The sequence below is a fragment of the Varanus komodoensis genome, unplaced genomic scaffold (genome assembly GCF_004798865.1).
Source record: "Varanus komodoensis strain SLA01 unplaced genomic scaffold, ASM479886v1 scaffold6_1, whole genome shotgun sequence".
NCBI classification, from domain to species: domain Eukaryota; kingdom Metazoa; phylum Chordata; class Lepidosauria; order Squamata; family Varanidae; genus Varanus; species Varanus komodoensis.
The window spans coordinates 2,903,282-2,919,138 of NW_025336345.1; the positions used below are offsets into that span (position 1 = coordinate 2,903,282).

Sequence of the window (15,857 nt, forward strand, 5' to 3'; positions counted from 1 at the left end):
AATCATGTGTGGAACAAGTGACCAGGAAGTATATTTGAGAAAAATACTGTATATATTAGTATTTAAGGCAACTTGCATATAAGCCAAGGTCAATGTTTTGGGTTGTTTATACAAGGTGTGTCCAGAAATAAAGAGAATGATATTTAAAAAATCTTTTATTGAAAAATTTTACAATTGAACATCGTCTCCTTCAAAGTATTCACCTTGTGAGTATACACAACATTCCCACCAATTTTTCCATTCTTCACAGCATTCCTGGAAGTCTTCAAGTGGGATGGCATTCAGAGCCTGCATATTGGCTCTTCACATGTTATCCACACTATCAAAATGGTGTCCTTTCAAACCATTCTTCATCTTGAAAGTCACAAGGAACCAAGTCAGGGCTGTAGGGTGGATGGGGAAGCACCGTGATGTGTTTTTCAGCCGAAAACTCTCTGACAGCCAAAGCACTGTGACTTGGTGCATTGTTGTGATGAAGGATCCAAGCTGAGCCGATCTCAACTTGTGCCATTGGTACACTTGTGCAGATGATAGCGCAGCTTCTCCATAAGCTTTCCTCACCATTCCCAAAGTTTCTGATGTGCTTTTACCCAATTTCACAAAATTGTATTGTGTACCGCTATTCCAAACTCACTTGCATTGTTCTTCATATGAGGCACTTGAACAGGGTGTCATAAAAAAGAATCTACTGGCTCTGACAGGGCTGGAATGCAACTGATCAGTGTTCTAACATGTACCTGGCACCCCACCCCAAGTAACCTGGACCAGCTTCTCCCTACACAGAGCCCTTCTCAAGTGTAGGGACTTCATGCTCATTACTTTCTGGACACACCTGTATATGTTGGGGGTATAAGATGACCCCTTAATTTTTGCTTTGCTACTTTTGGCTTCAAGGGTCATCTTATACACCAATATATATACTATTTCAAAAGATGCTCATTCAATCTCAATTGGAAAATTATCTCTGAATTAGAGATTAGGAAATTGGATAAAGGTGTAAGGATATTCAGATAGGTATTTTAGTTAAATTCTCATACCTTCTTGCTTTGTTTCAGGAGTATTGATGTGGGAGACATTCAGTGAAGGCAGATTGCCTTATGAGAACAAGACCAATGCTGAAGTTGTGGAAGAAATCAGTGCTGGTGCCCGTCTATATAAGCCCAGACTAGCCTCCAATACTATTTACAAACTCATGCAGTGTTGCTGGAGTGAGGTCAGTGATGTTATAGGTGCAGCTTATTTCATGCGAGGTGATAGGCATATCAGAAGGTCCAAGGCAGTGCTGATCTGCTCATAAAGAGGGTGCAGGGAAATTACAGTAACTCCATTAAGAAAAATACCCTGCAGATTTAGAATGTATTGATGGTCAAATATTTGAGAAGTTGAACATTAATCTATGGAAAATAATGTGTGCATGATATGACTTTCAGTGAAGCTTCAGTCTGAAAGGTATCAGACTAGGTGGATGGAATATTGAAGACTGGGCAGAAGCTATCATGATGGAGAGGGCATTGTGTTAATGCCGTACACAAGAATTCTGAGGGACCAGAGCAAGTGCCATTTCGACTGTGCATCTCTCGCAGATGTGTCTTCTTTTCATTTATACTGTACAGAAGGCACATGGGGCCTCATCCAAATCATGAAAGCCCCCAACCTTCTGCAGTGGGGCTCCGGCCAGGCCCTAGCACCTACTCTACAGTAAAAATGTGGGGAGATAGAAAGCTGCTAGATGCACATCCCTTTGTGTGGGGGTGGTGGGGGAAGCTTATGCAAGCACTGGTCAGGAGGAACTGGCCTCAGACAATCTGAATTTTCTAAGCCTTCCCAAAGACCAGTTGTTGGAGGAGCCTTCGAGGAAGGCAATGACTCTGAAGGAAGCCATTTTATCCACTACTGAAGGCTGGCTTCTGATTTTTGTTGCAGCATTAGCTCAGGCGCTTTCTCAAGTAATGTGTCACCTCACTGTCTTGTTGCTTGAACTCATACTATTGATCAGCTGCTCTCAACAACTTGTAGTTCTCCTGCTGCACGTTAATTCTACTCAGATCTTGACCAGTAGTGATGGGAGCTCAGCTCAGCCAGAACAGCAGGGCAAAGATCAGCATATGGACAACTACCAAGCTCCAGGAGTCTTGGGGGCAATAAAGATCTCAGAGGTTCCTGCTTGATTTTTCTGGTCAGGGTGTTCCTCTGTCCCAGCTGACATGCCTTAAAGGCTGCAGGTTGCTGTGGCTCCTGATCTGAGGGACAGGTAGCAAGAATGTAAGTCAAGAATCACAGAACCCAAGGCTGGTCTTGCTGAGCCAGCACCTTTCTCAGGTTGCAGGGTGTAAGGAGGTGGCAAGACAGAGCACATAAGGAAATGTATCTTCTTTCCACACTTCCAGCTAACATGCGGTGGGGGAACTCACACATCTGATTCTTGTAGCTGTAAATATATAAGAAGCATATGCATGTCCTCATGGGGCAGATGCACTCGAACACTTACAGTACAAAATATGCTCTGCTTTTCCAAGAAAAATGCCAAAACTATATCCTCTGATCTATATTATACCACATATGGGTGGGAAACAATAGAGAAAGGGAGGACATGGAGGCATAGGTATGCACTGGGGAAGAATATTTAATTATTGAATTATAAGATATTCTTTGGCTAAGTTACAGTAAGGTGTAGCCATCCGAACTCAGAGGATTATGGCCAACCAGTGGAGGGTGGCAAGAGCAGCAGGCAACAACTTGGCCATCTAATTCTTCTGGCCTTGTGTGCATGGAGAACAGGCTGAGGCGCCACCAGGATACGCTATATCCTGCAGGTGCCTTTCTCCTCACCTCCCTGCACCTGTAGAACAGTCATCAACCTCTTAGGTCTTCTCTCCCCCAAGCATCAGGCAGCAAAGAACCACGCTCACTGGGAGAGTGGAGGGAAGGTACTCCAACGCTGAGGGCCCTGCTCTGACTTCCAAGCACATTTCTGCCATTGGTGCTGGGACTTGGCCTCCCCTATGGCTGTCTCGGCTTCAGTGCACATTTACACACGAAAGGCCCTGTAACTCCCTGAATGCCTCATCCAGCCAAGCAGCCTGGGAAATGTTAGGAAGCACAGGACTTTTCTCTGCTTAAGCCTACACAGGGTTTCACCTTGCACAGTCACGAGGGTGACTTTGGCCCATCCTTTGTCCATGAAAACACATCATACTTGAGAATGTGCCACTTATGTTGTTGTTGTTTATTTCATCTCTATACTGCCCATAGCCAAAGTGCCTGGTTCACATTTATAGTTAATCCTATAGAAAATATGTTTGCAAGAATGTTCTATGACAGAGTTCAATATTTGTCTCATAAGGTAGGGCCACATTCAAACAAAAACTTTCTCTTGTTTCACGGTGACTTCACCCATCTTATTTTGAGCCAGCACTTTATTGACTGGTGAGAGGGGCTTCCTTTGCTTCACAGGATAGTACTCAATCCCCACCCTCTGCTTTTTCCTTCAGAAGCCAGAACACAGACCTTCCTTCTCAATCCTGCTGTACCAGCTGAATGAAATCTTTGAATCGGAGCTTTAGCAAAAAGTGAAAGGACTCTGAGAAAATACGAAAAGCACGCTCAGTCTTACGCATGCACTGGGCAGAGGTATCCATCACTGGGATCTTCTAGAGGCAGCCAACTTGGAACAACAATTTCAACAGGAAACTGGCTTCTGTCTTTTAAGAATACTGCAAGATGCTTTCTGGGTTGTGCCTGATAATCCGATCAACTGTTCGTTTTACATGGTGACGGTGATGGTGAGAGTAGCGATGAGGACGACAACAAGAGATCTGCCACTGATTTAGAGAGCAGAAACTTTTCCTTTAATGGTAAACATTCCCATCTGAAGGGAAGCTAATGATTTTGACCTTCCATACCTGCTCAACACTGAAAGAGAAGAGACAGTTGTTTATATATAAAAAAAGTTCTTAACAGCACATTTAAAGTGTAATCTTAAAACAAAACTATTTGGATCAACGGACTACATAGGTCCAACAGGGACATCAGGGACTAGTCACTTAATCGTGTACATTGCAAAGGTTACAAGGGGAAGGGTGCTTGCTCTTAGCCCAGTTCTACAGCTTGTTAATCTTCCAATGTGCCACAATACATTAAAAGTGTGGGGGCAGGATAGAAAATTCTACCCTAAGCTGAGTTTGCTGGTGGGAAGAACAGTTCTCATATAATGCCTGGCAGACCACCTGCAGGTGGCATTCTCGGGAAAAGCAGCTGTGGAGAGTGCTTCTTATTAGTTTAATATCCACTGATGTGGTACCGGGAATAATTGCAATTTAATCCCTTTGTATGTGCAGTTATATGCATGATGGGCAGTCACACACATTTTAAAAAGTAGATGTAAATAAAGCCTGTAAATCCACCACAACTGAGCATTAATTCTGAGCTCAGAATGAAGATCCTTTTATGTTGCTACCTGAAAACACATCAGAAAAATTAACCCATTATTTACTTGATTACAGAATGCTTTGCATGAACTTAGTATTTTATCTGAAAGTAGCTTCTTTCAGGTAGAGGAGAATATCATCAATCTAGAGTAGGAAACTTAAGCAAAAATCAGGCTTTGTGCTAAAATATTCAGGGAAAAGGGAAGATCAGGAAAAGTCATGGCATTTTAAAATTTAATTCCATTTCTTTTTGTTTCTTAGGTATTATGTAAGTAAAAATGGTATTGGTAAAAGACTGAAAACTATGTAATGATTACAATGACCCATTCTTTTTCTCTTTGCCAAATATAACAAACTACTACATTCTTTTTCACTTCACCTTTCTGTGAAGGAATTTTTAATTAGGGATTTTTAAATTTTATTTTGAGGTGGCTCCTCCTACTGTCACTGCTTTTCAGTTCACTATTTTTGTTTTCAAAATGTGTCAGTAATCTTCCATGTAAATACTATCATTACATAATGTTTCAATGTACATATTTGGATTTAATAAGTCTAAACTGAGCACCGAAGAATTGAGGCCTTTGAATCCTGCAAGTTCCTTGGACTGCAAGGCGATCAAACCAGTCAGTCCTAGAGGAGATCAGCCCTGACTACTCAGATACTGAAGATGAGACTCAAATACTTTGTCCACCTCATGAGAAGGAAGGACTCCCTGGAGAAGAGCCTAATGCTGGGAACAATTGAGGGCAAAAGAAGAAGGGGATGGCAGAGAATGAGGTGGCTAGATGGGGTCACTGAAGCAGTCGGCGTGAGCTTAAGTGGACTCCGGGGGATGGTGGAGGGCAGGAAGGCCAGGAGGAATGTTGTCCATGGGGTTGTGATGGGTCAGACACAACTTCGCGACTAGCAACAAATACTGTTATCTGCTATCAGATTGTCTCTGATTTATGGCAGCTCTATGAATAGATGCCTTCCAAAATGTCCTATCTTTTACCACCTTGCTCAGCTCTTGTAAATTCATGGTTGTGGCTTCCTTTATGGAATTGATCCATTTTATAGTTGGTCTCCTCTTCTGCCTTTCTTTGCATTATTGTCTTCTCCCATAGATCTTGCCTTCACATGATGTCCCCCAAAGTACAACAGTTTTGTAATGTTTACTTTCAGGGAAATTTCTGACTTGATTTCATCTAGGACCCACTTGTTTGTCTCTCTGTCATTCCATGGTATTTGCAAAGTTCTTGCTGAGCATCATGTTTTGAATGCATGTTTCTTGCTGACAGCTTTCATCATGTTACAGCTTTAAAAAAACCCCTTAGGATGCAACATATCTTCTATTTAAAGATTTTTGTAAAGATTGTAAAGTAGTATGTTGATGGATGACCTTAAATAAGAACACACACATATGTACACAATATAATCCAGCAAGACAGCTTCATATTTAAGCAGCCCTCTGTGTGCATTGTTAGTATAAATGCACATGAACTACTAACATACAACTACAAGCTGGATTTTGCCCAAGCGGAATTATGTGGAATAGAGAATTAATTCCAGAGTAACATTTGATCTGTCTGAAGTAGTCATTCCATTTGGAGAGGTTTAAATAAATAATCGTTCCTGCTACAATTGTAATGCAGAAAGAAAAGCTTATTTAAATTCAGAAATCTACTGAGTTTAAAATTACAACTTCTGTAAACTGCCCAGAGAACATTGTTATTGGGTGGATTAAGCAGGTGCTTAATCTATACAATTTCATATTTACGTCGGAGCAAGCTAGAGGAAATTAAGGAATCTAGTATATACAAGTTGAAAATGATTCATGTACTGAAGTGTCTTCCCTTGCAAAGAGCACTTATGCTTAAAATACTTTGGAAAATCTGGAAACCAGCTTGTGAATAAACATTTATGTTTTTCATTTCACGAGCCCTCTTTGGTGCAGCCCTCTTTGTACTGTCATAATATACTCTGAAGAACATTTTTGTAAAACTGCTTTGTTTCAAGCAAGCACTACAGACAGAAAGCAAGCAAACCTGAGTGCAGTGCTGGGAAGAAGTGGGCCAACATCTACTTTGGTTTGGTCACAGAATAATAAGGACATGAGCATCATCTGTCTATAAAGTGAGAACCTAGAATGCTTTGCTGGCTTTTTCCCAATCAACTTTGTTTATCTCAACAGTAACAATATCTATTCATGTATAGTAGTAAGTAGTAGCCCTTCCGTCAGCCAACATAGTTTGGAAATGGTCCTTGCTAAGAAGGGGGCATGTCTGAAAGTCCAATGATCTTGGAAGCACAGGGGGTTGCCTTATCTGGAGACCATGGGGCCATCCAGTCCAGTGCTGACAGCAGCTCCCCAGAGTTGCAGGCAGGAGTTTTTAAGTCCTACCTGGAGATACTTGGGATTAAACCTAGGGCTTGCTGGATTAAACAGCAAACCTGTACTGTCTCACTAAGCAACTGTCTTGCCTGGTAAATGATCGTGCAGTGTTGTCTAGAAATATCAATGAGATGTGTTCTAACTCATTCTTAATGGCTTCCAATATATTCATGTTTGCATCATGCAAATGCGTATGCATGTCTTTTACTTCATAGAAGGGGAGCAGAATGCAATCCCATTACAGTTAATAGGATTATTCATCTGCGTAAAGACAAACCTGTACATCTTTTCAAGTTTCCCTCCCCAGGGTTCTGTAATGTGAGATTTAAATTGCCATAAAGGCTGATTCTGCAAAAAGAGACAAAAATACTGACAGTATTACTCTTTCTTTGTATCCATAAAATTTTAAAGGAGTTTGGGAGGCCGGGACATTGCATTCCATCTTTACTACAGATGAATCATTCTCATCTATACCTCAAAGTCATGAGTTAGCTTATGCAGCAGAAGAATGCAGCCTTTAACTATTGACACTAGAAAAAGAGCCAAGGTATCATAGAGGTTAAAGCTACCACTGGCTACAAGTCATAGTGACTATCTATTACTCATCCTTCTGCAACCAGGTGCCTTCCAGATGTTTTGGATGTTAGCTCCCAGGACTACCCACTGTGATGATCAAGAATTTTGGAGTTATACATTTAAACATTTGGAGGGCAGCTAACTGAGGAAGGCTGAATTACTAGCTCCAGTACCAGAGGTGGAATGCCTCTGAATATTGGTTGCTGAGCAACACGAGTGGAAAAGTGCTGAATCTGTGCATATGTCCAGCTTGTAGTGTCCATGTAGGTTTCTGGTGAACAGAATGCTGAATTAGATAGGCCTTTCACCTGATCCAGCATAATTCTGTCTGTATGAAGGACTAGAGGGATCTGATGCATATTTTTGTTGGTTATGCACAACCAAAGATGCTTTTGTCAGCAAGTGGGTAATAGGAACATAAAGCAGTATGTTGCTTCATAAGGGAAAGCTAATGCCTGGGTTCAACTAAGATGAGAAGCCATGGTGGGGGTTTTTTTTAAACCATTCTTGGTGTGTTGTATTTTTTAAACCCAGCTGTGGCATTTCGTTATGGTAAGTTTGGTCTTTGAAAATCCCACTAAGAAACAAAACTGTTCTCTAGTTGCTCCATATTATCATAACTTGCCATGTTGTCCGAACTCAGGATTGTGGTTTCCACAGTCCTTGTACAAAACTACCACAGAGTCCCCTGGAAAGAGCAGCCTCTCTAGAAACCGCTCTAGCTATCCAGCCTCCACTTTCCTTTCCTGCCTAGTAATAGATATGCAGACAAATGAGGAAGAGGCAGACAATATAGGCAGGAAGCAATAGGGCTGGGAATTGAATTTCAAGTGTGGTGGCTAATGGGTACATGCCAGCACTGGAAGGACTGAGTGGGAAGAATGGAAACCATGAGAACCTAGAAATCACTTGATTGTCTGTTAGGTAAAGCATGTTTAAAAAAAACAACTGGTTGTTCATTGTGTTGTGCATGAACTCAGTCAATATAGAATTCTGTGGGGCAATGTTTTATCTCCTTGATTACCTCTCTTCAGGTGTTCTTTTTCCCACGTTGAACAAATGTACAAGGAGATCCTGTGTAAAGTCTCTGTGGATGCAGGAGAGTCCAATTGTTACACTCCACACACACAGCAACAGCGGAGAAGAGGACTGAGCGCCTGGAGTGGAGTGCTCCTCTCTATGGACTTGCATGGGATACTACAGGATGGAGAATGTCTGAAGAGGACTTCAATGCACCGTTTTAAAGCTGGGGGATCTAAAGTTGGTTCTGTGGTGCCCCCCAGGCTCCCTGCTCCTCCTGCTTTTTGTTTCTTAAAATTCACACTGGGTGGGTGCCATGCACACTGCAAAACAAACGCTGTGCTCCGGTATCATCTTTATGTAGCCTCAAAGAGTGGTTTTGTGCTTCAGAGCCCAGCTGGCATCCCTGCCTTGTATTTCGAACCTTGAGCAAGTCTCACCAGTCTGCTTCCTGAAATGAGTGTTTTGTGACTGGCTGTGCTGGCCAGGTTATGAATGAGCAGGTCCCTTCATGGTAACCATTTTGGAAGAATACCTTCAATGAAATCTCAAAATTCCAAATGCACCCACTGGCCCAAAGAAGTTAGGAGCCCATTTTAAAGGCTCCTGGTCTATCGTTGTTGTTGTTACATCAAATTACAGTCACCATTTTTCCACTTGTGAAGATCCCAAGAAGGCTTACATATTCTTCCTCCCTAACCCTGACCCTGACCCAACACTAACCCTGTGAGGCAGCGGAGTCTGAGAGTGTCTGGCCCAGAGTCACCCAAAGAGGTTCATAGCCAACTGGGAACTAGAAACCAGATCTCCTGGGTCCCCAGCCAAACAATCCAACTACCATACCAGCTCTCCCTGCATCTTCAGGAAGGCCTTTCCTGAGCAATCCTAATCTCATCTCAACGTCACTACCTCATACTCACTGTCCCTGTCCCTATTTCTTCCTCTTTGTTGTTGCTGTTATGTGCCATCAAGGGGTCTCTGGCTTATGGAGAAATGATGAATGAAAGCCTTCCAAAATGCCCTGTCCATGACAGATCCATTCAGCTCTCCCAAACTCAAGACTGTGGCTTCCTTAATATATTCAATCCATCTCATATTTGGTCTTCCTTTTTCCCTTCTGCCTTCCTTAATATATTCAATCCATCTCATATTTGGTCTTCCTTTTTCCCTTCTGCCTTCACCTTTCCCTGACATGATTATCTTCTCCAGGGAGTCTTGCCTTCTCATGTGCCTGAAACATGACAGACTCAGTTTTGTCATTTTTGCTTCTAGGGAAAGTTTATTTTATTTATTTATTTATTTATTTATTTATTTATTTATTAAAACCTTTTTTCTGGCTTGCTTTGATCTAGGACAGACAAAATACATCTTTTCCAACACCATTCTGTTTCCCCATATTCTGTCCTCAGAGTAGCTTCTTGCATAATACAGATTATGCACCAGAACAACCAAGTGCTGAGGCACTCTCATTTCCTTCTGAACCCCCACAGCTTGTCATGATCCACCCAATCTGCTGTTTTCCTGAAATTCTTTAGTGTGCTCCAGTAACCAATGTATATTTGCAATATGATCTCTACTGCCTCTTCCTTTTCAGAATCCATTTTGGACAGCCAGGTTTTCTCACTCCATATAGGGTAGTATTCCACGTTGCCACACTCTGCTGGCCTGAGAAATTAACACTGCACTCTAAAGGTGCTGCACTCTTTTTCATCTCCTTTCTTGGAGACTGGAATATCTATTGAACATTTTTACTCTATGGGCCACTGTTTTGTTTTCCAATATTTGTTGACATACTTTTGTTAGGTGTTTGATTGATTTTTTGCAGGTTGGAATAGTTCTGTTGGTCTCCTATCTACTCCAAGTGCTTTAATTTTTGCAAGTGTTTTCAGAGCAGCTTTCACTTCACTTTCTAATATTGTAGGCTTTTTCTCATAAGATTCTTTTTCGAAGAAGTTTGTTATCCTTTCATCTCTTGTGTGTAGTTCTGTATATGCTTTTCACCTTCTCTTTATTTCCATTTGGTTAGATAGTATTTCCCTCATTTGCCTTTTATCATTCTTAATCTAGGTTTGAATTTCCCTTGGATTTCTTGGATCTTCAGGAAGAGGTCTCTTGTTTTTCCTTTTGTCGTTGTTCTCCTCTATTTCTTTGTATTGGTAATAGTTCTTTTTGTCTCTGAGTGATAGTCAATGAAAAGTTGCATTCTGGACTCTGACTGGGTTTCCATCACCTTTTGCTTTCACTTCTCACCTGTATTTTGCAACTGTGTTTCTTCTGTCATCCATACAGCCCCCCCACCAGTGCTACAGGAATTGTCCTTTAGCATTCTTCCCTAATAATCTCTGGTTTCAGTCCACAGTTCGTCTGGCTCATGGTCAATTAAGCTGTTTAATTGATTTGTTTTTTTATGTGAACTTTAAACTCTTCAGGAATGTTACTTAAGTCATATTTTGGTACTATACCATATTTTCCTTACATAAGATGATACTTTTTCTTAAAAATATTTATACATAAAAATGGAGGGGTGTCTTATACATGGGAGGGGCGAGAGGAAAACTGCGGGCGCACTCGGGGGGGGACTGGCAGGATCGCGGGTGTGCTCGGGGGGGAGGCAGGCATGGGCGCAATAGGGGGGAGGTGGGTGCTGGCATGGGTGCAATTCGGGGGGAGACTGGCTCAGGCGTGTGTGTGCAGGAAGGCTGGTGCAGGCGTGCCCGTGCGGGGAGGCAGCAGGAGCATGCACACAGCAGCAGCTTGCTCGCTCACTCGGAGAATGGTAAAAAAGTGGGGGGCGTCTTATAGATGGAAAAATATGGCTATTTCTGTTAGAGTTCCTTTTTGGCTTGACTCTGATTTTTGAAATCAAGAGCTGATGGTCACTCCTACATTCTGCTCCTGGTCTTGTTTTGGCAGCAAGAATACAGCTTCTCCACCTTCTGCTTTTAATTACATAATCTATTTAATTTCTGAATTGCTCATCTGGTAAAGTCCATGTATGCAATCATCTGAGAAGCTGCTTTAAGAGTATGCTTGCAATGAACAGGTTGCTGGCATCACAAAATTCTAGGAGTTGTTTTCCTGCTTCATTTCTTATCCCCAGGCCAAATTTCCCTACAGCATTTGATTCTGCTTTGTTTCCAACTTTTGCATTCCAGTCATCTAAGATTAGCAGAATGTCATCTCATGGTGTGTTATTATTTTCTTCTTGAGCACCAGCACAGAAGTTTTCCATTTTTTTTCTTCTTCAGCATCTGTTGTGGGAGTCACAACTGAAAAGGCTTTTCAGAATAACCAGCTGCTTGAATTCCAGAAAAAGGCCCATGGAGAAGTTAAGAAATAGTCCTACTCTATAGGCACATTCATGTGGTCATTTGGCCCCAAGCTGTCCAGGGTTGTGAAGTCAAGCACATAAGTTTTGATACAGACTGGAAGCGACTGTCAAGGTTTATCAGTCAGCCTAGCAATTCAGCAGCTGTATTTTGGACTAACTGCAGTTTGCACTCTGTCTTCAAAGGCAATCCCATTACAATCCTGCCTTCAAGGGTAATCCCATTTACTCTTGTGCACGGGTTACTTGGGACTAGATAATTATGGTATGTTTGCCTAGGAGGGACCACAGCGGCGAACTAAGGACAACATTTTACAAACTTTTGCAATAAATAACGTGGATGCCAACCCTCCCAAATAAAGTTTATTATCATGCAGGTTTTCATGTAGCATCAGAGGGATATTACATTACATTGTATTGCTATTATTACATTTGACAATATGAAAGGAGGAATGAATAGTCACCCACTTCAAGAAGAAAACTCAGCTCATCTACCCAATGTAAATCGCATGCAAGTTTGTGCAACGCCACCCTCCCGCGCACGCACCGCAGATGCCATCCATCTAAGACCGGGCATCTCTCCCTTTTTGTTTGCTTTCGCCGTCTGCTTTGACGAGGAACGTCTTCAGACACGCTGCACAACGGAGCTGAACAGAAAACAGGCCCAGGCGTCTGACGAACAGGTGCAGTTGCCTGTTGGGGAGGGAAGAGCTGCACGGGAGGCGTGCATGCGCGCGGGGGGGGGGCAGCTCTTTCTGTCGGTCTGTCTCCCCTTGGGGCGGGGATGGTGGTGAGTTCAGCAGAAGAGCCAGCTCAGGAAGTGCACAGGCTGCAGTCATTTCCTGCTCTGTGTGCGCGCGTGTGTGTTTGTCCGTGCGTGTGCGCGCGTGCGTGGGGGGGGGCTGCTTCGATGCACCCCGTGCGTGTGCGTGAGCGCGAGCGCGAGCGCGCGCGACACAAATAGATTCGGTCGGCAGCGGAGCGGGGGGGCGACGGCGGAGGAGGAGGAGGGAGGAGGAGGAGACTGCCGAGCGGTGGCGGCTGCAGCAGCGCCTCAGCATCTCTGCCTCCTTCCTTCCTTGCCTGGCTGCTGCTGCTACCGCAGCAGCATCCATCCCGCGCGGAGGCCGGCCGGAGGCCAGCCGCATCCTCGCCGCCACTGCCAGGTAAGAGAGGAGGCTTTCCCTACTCCGCCCGGCCCTGGGCATCATGGCACGGCGCTGGCCGCATGGCTGGAGAGCCACCGTCGCGCACGAGGCGGAGGGGCCGTGACTGCGGTTCCCGGGGAATGGGGTGGGGGATCGCCTTTTGGCGGCTTCCTCCGCTCGGGAACTGTCTGTGGCCGGCGGGGTGGCGGCGGCTGGTGCTGTGGGGGGCGGGAGAGAGAGAGAGGGCAGGAGAGAGGAACGGGCGGGCGGCTGCTGCGGAGTGGCAGGTGCGATTCGGGGGCTGCTTCTGCCCTAGCGACAGAAATTGGGAGCTCTCCCCGCCCTCCCCCGCCCGTTCATTCATCCGCTGCCGGCCTCCCCAGCGTTGGCGACTGTGGGGAGGGGGCCGCGCTTTGATGGGGCGGAGGGTCCAGGCAGCGTCGTCCAGGAAGGCTCCCTGCGTGCAAGATAGGAAGCTGCCCGCTAGGAGCTGGATGTGACAGCTTTGCGAGGAAGGGCGGCTCGGCATGAGACTGCAAAGCTCTGCCATGATTCCAGCCGTTCCGCAACAGGCTTCTAGCCAGACCCCAGGCTTCCTTCTTTCTTTTTCCCTTGCCCCCCCCCACTTGGGGTTGGCCATCTGCGAAGAAGGGGGCAGAGGGGGAGGCGGTAAGTAGGTGCAGGTGCTGCTGCCATTCTTCTGCGAGAGACTGTGTCCAGCTTGGCCCCAAGGAAGACTTTTACAAGAGATATCCCAGAATGCTTAGAGCTACCTATGATATTCAAGGCCTCCTTGTTTATTATAGTGCACCAAGTAACACCATATGATCAGTTTTACTGATGGGGATTCCTGTTGTATGACAAAAGTGATCATCCCTAAAACGCTCAATGACATGACACGTTTATTCTATCTTTCATAAGAAGCAAAATCTGTTTCACTAAGGCATAGTTTTGAAGATCAAGTCCTAATCATTGGCTAATAATTTACCAATAATTTAGCCATTGGATTTTTTTTTTTTAAGTTGGAAAATTGAAGGTTCAGGGCATAGATGCAGATGTAGGAGGGGAATGGAAAATGCTCAGAGGGAAATTATTTGGATTTAGGGCAAGCATGCACATTGCCAAAGCAGAAACACTAAAAAAGATGACGAAGTGGCAAAGATGAAAAAATAATCAAAGTGACAATATAGTCTGTGAGTCACACTGGAAGAAAAAAACAGTTAGAGCAAATGGGAATTATGGGCATGGACCTTGAGGAATAAGGGTTGCTGCAAACCACTCAAAAGAAACTTTGGATTGAACAAAAATAAAGCAATCCCGGTTTTTCATTCCCTTCCTCTCTCATATCAACATTCCATCCCTTAGAATACATGTTAAAACATCTCTATATAGAAGTATTTCTCTGAGTCAAACTTTTGAACCGACAAGGTGTGAGTGGGTTGGAAATGAGCTAGCTTGTTTCAAGTGCCAGGACAGTCCCAAATGACAGAAGATGAATGCATTTTGCATAGAACTGCTCCATAAGGCACAGCTGAGAAAAAATGAGAAGAGGACAAATAGAAATGGCTGCATGTTGATGGAGTTTCTCCTGGCTTATTTTAGTGGGTGTCCAGTAGAAGCTAAATTTAAAGAAAGGGCCCAGAAGTTGGAGTCTGCAGACAAGAAGGAAATTGCTCTTAGCGATCCAGCAGAGCCCCCTGGGCCATCTGCTGTAGTTTCTGTGTTGGTTAGAATTGTAGGATTTCACAATGAGGATTTGAAGTCAGGAGTTTGAACTGTCCTGTGGCCGGTGGAAATGGAAAGAAAGACATGCAGTGGTCAGGTGCAACAGTAGACGTTTCTGCATATTGAGTTGGTGAAATGTGTGTTGTCAGCTGTATCCAACTCTTGTTAAACCATGCTTTGCTCAACACATTTCTCAAAGTGGGAGATGTACTTCTCCAAAGAAGTGACCAGGGACTGCTAACTATACCAACTGTCTATACACCTATACATCAATATGACAGAAGCCTCCCTTTATTTTAATAGTAGTGCACGAATGTGTCTCTCTGTGTGTGCCATCTAGGGCAGACTTCCCCAGCCTAGTATTCTCCAAATGTTATCAACTTCAATCCCTGTTAAACTCAGCCATCATGGCCAATGGTCAAGAGTTCTCGGCATTGTAATCCAAAGCATTTGGATGAATTATGATCTAGGCAACCTTCTTTCTTGAAGATCTGTTTGCTTTCCTGGCATCCCACACGTTTTTCAGCTTCCAGTTTTTATTTGGTTTTTTAGACTCATATTTATTTAGATATATATTTCCCCCTCAACTTTCAACCCAGGCAAGCCCCCAAGGCAGCTTACACTCATAACAGACAAACTAACAAATATAAAAGAGAAACTAAAGTTAGGGGAACAAAAATGAAACTTGAACTGCAGTCATTCACACACTTACCAGTAGATTATATCTGTGTGTAGTTATGCATGGGATTCTACTGCTCATCTCAGAATAAGAATCAAAAACCTCCCTTAAAAGTTGCACAATTCTTGATTGGCTTCCAGTCCTTCATTAGAAATTGAATACAGGATGCAAAACTGGAAAGGCCATACATACAAATAAGGAGCATGGATATGCTTTTAGAACTGTTGGGTACCTGTCAATTATTTGGCAAGAACTACATTGGAGAAGCGGAAATGTTTGTTCGCTTACCTAAGGCTAAATGTACATGAACACTGAATTGCTGCATGGTGGATGTTCTAACTGTTGAAATCTGGCCATCCTGGTAGCACAGTAATGGCAGCTACCAGTCAGCAATTTAATTTATTTTAGAGTATATTTATGCCACTGGTTAATTAAGATTGGGAGCATGAGGAGGAGAATGACGTAAGCCACTTTGAGTTCAAAGGGGCAGGATGTTAATCTAATAATAAATAATAAGGGACACTTTCAAGGTGCCTTATGAATATGCAGAAATTAAGAATATAGAAGGAAGAGGGGGGAA

At 43.5% G+C, this 15,857-nt stretch overlaps 2 protein-coding genes across 3 annotated transcripts in view; both read left to right on the top strand.

The window, feature by feature from the left end:
- ITK (IL2 inducible T cell kinase) overlaps positions 1-5,100 on the top strand; it is a 41,716-nt gene extending 36,616 nt beyond the window's left edge. For both annotated transcript variants that reach the window (XM_044451022.1, XM_044451023.1), the window contains exons 16-17: positions 1,056-1,213; positions 3,492-5,100. In XM_044451022.1, coding sequence (XP_044306957.1) covers positions 1,056-1,213; positions 3,492-3,563 — 230 coding nt within the window. In that variant the 3' untranslated portion in view covers positions 3,564-5,100. The remainder of the gene's footprint in view (positions 1-1,055; positions 1,214-3,491) is intronic.
- A 7,665-nt stretch (positions 5,101-12,765) lies between these two features.
- Positions 12,766-15,857, top strand: part of CYFIP2 (cytoplasmic FMR1 interacting protein 2) — an 83,926-nt gene continuing 80,834 nt past the window's right edge. The window contains exon 1 of the mRNA XM_044450964.1: positions 12,766-12,891. The gene's annotated coding sequence lies outside the window, so the exon portion shown is untranslated. The remainder of the gene's footprint in view (positions 12,892-15,857) is intronic.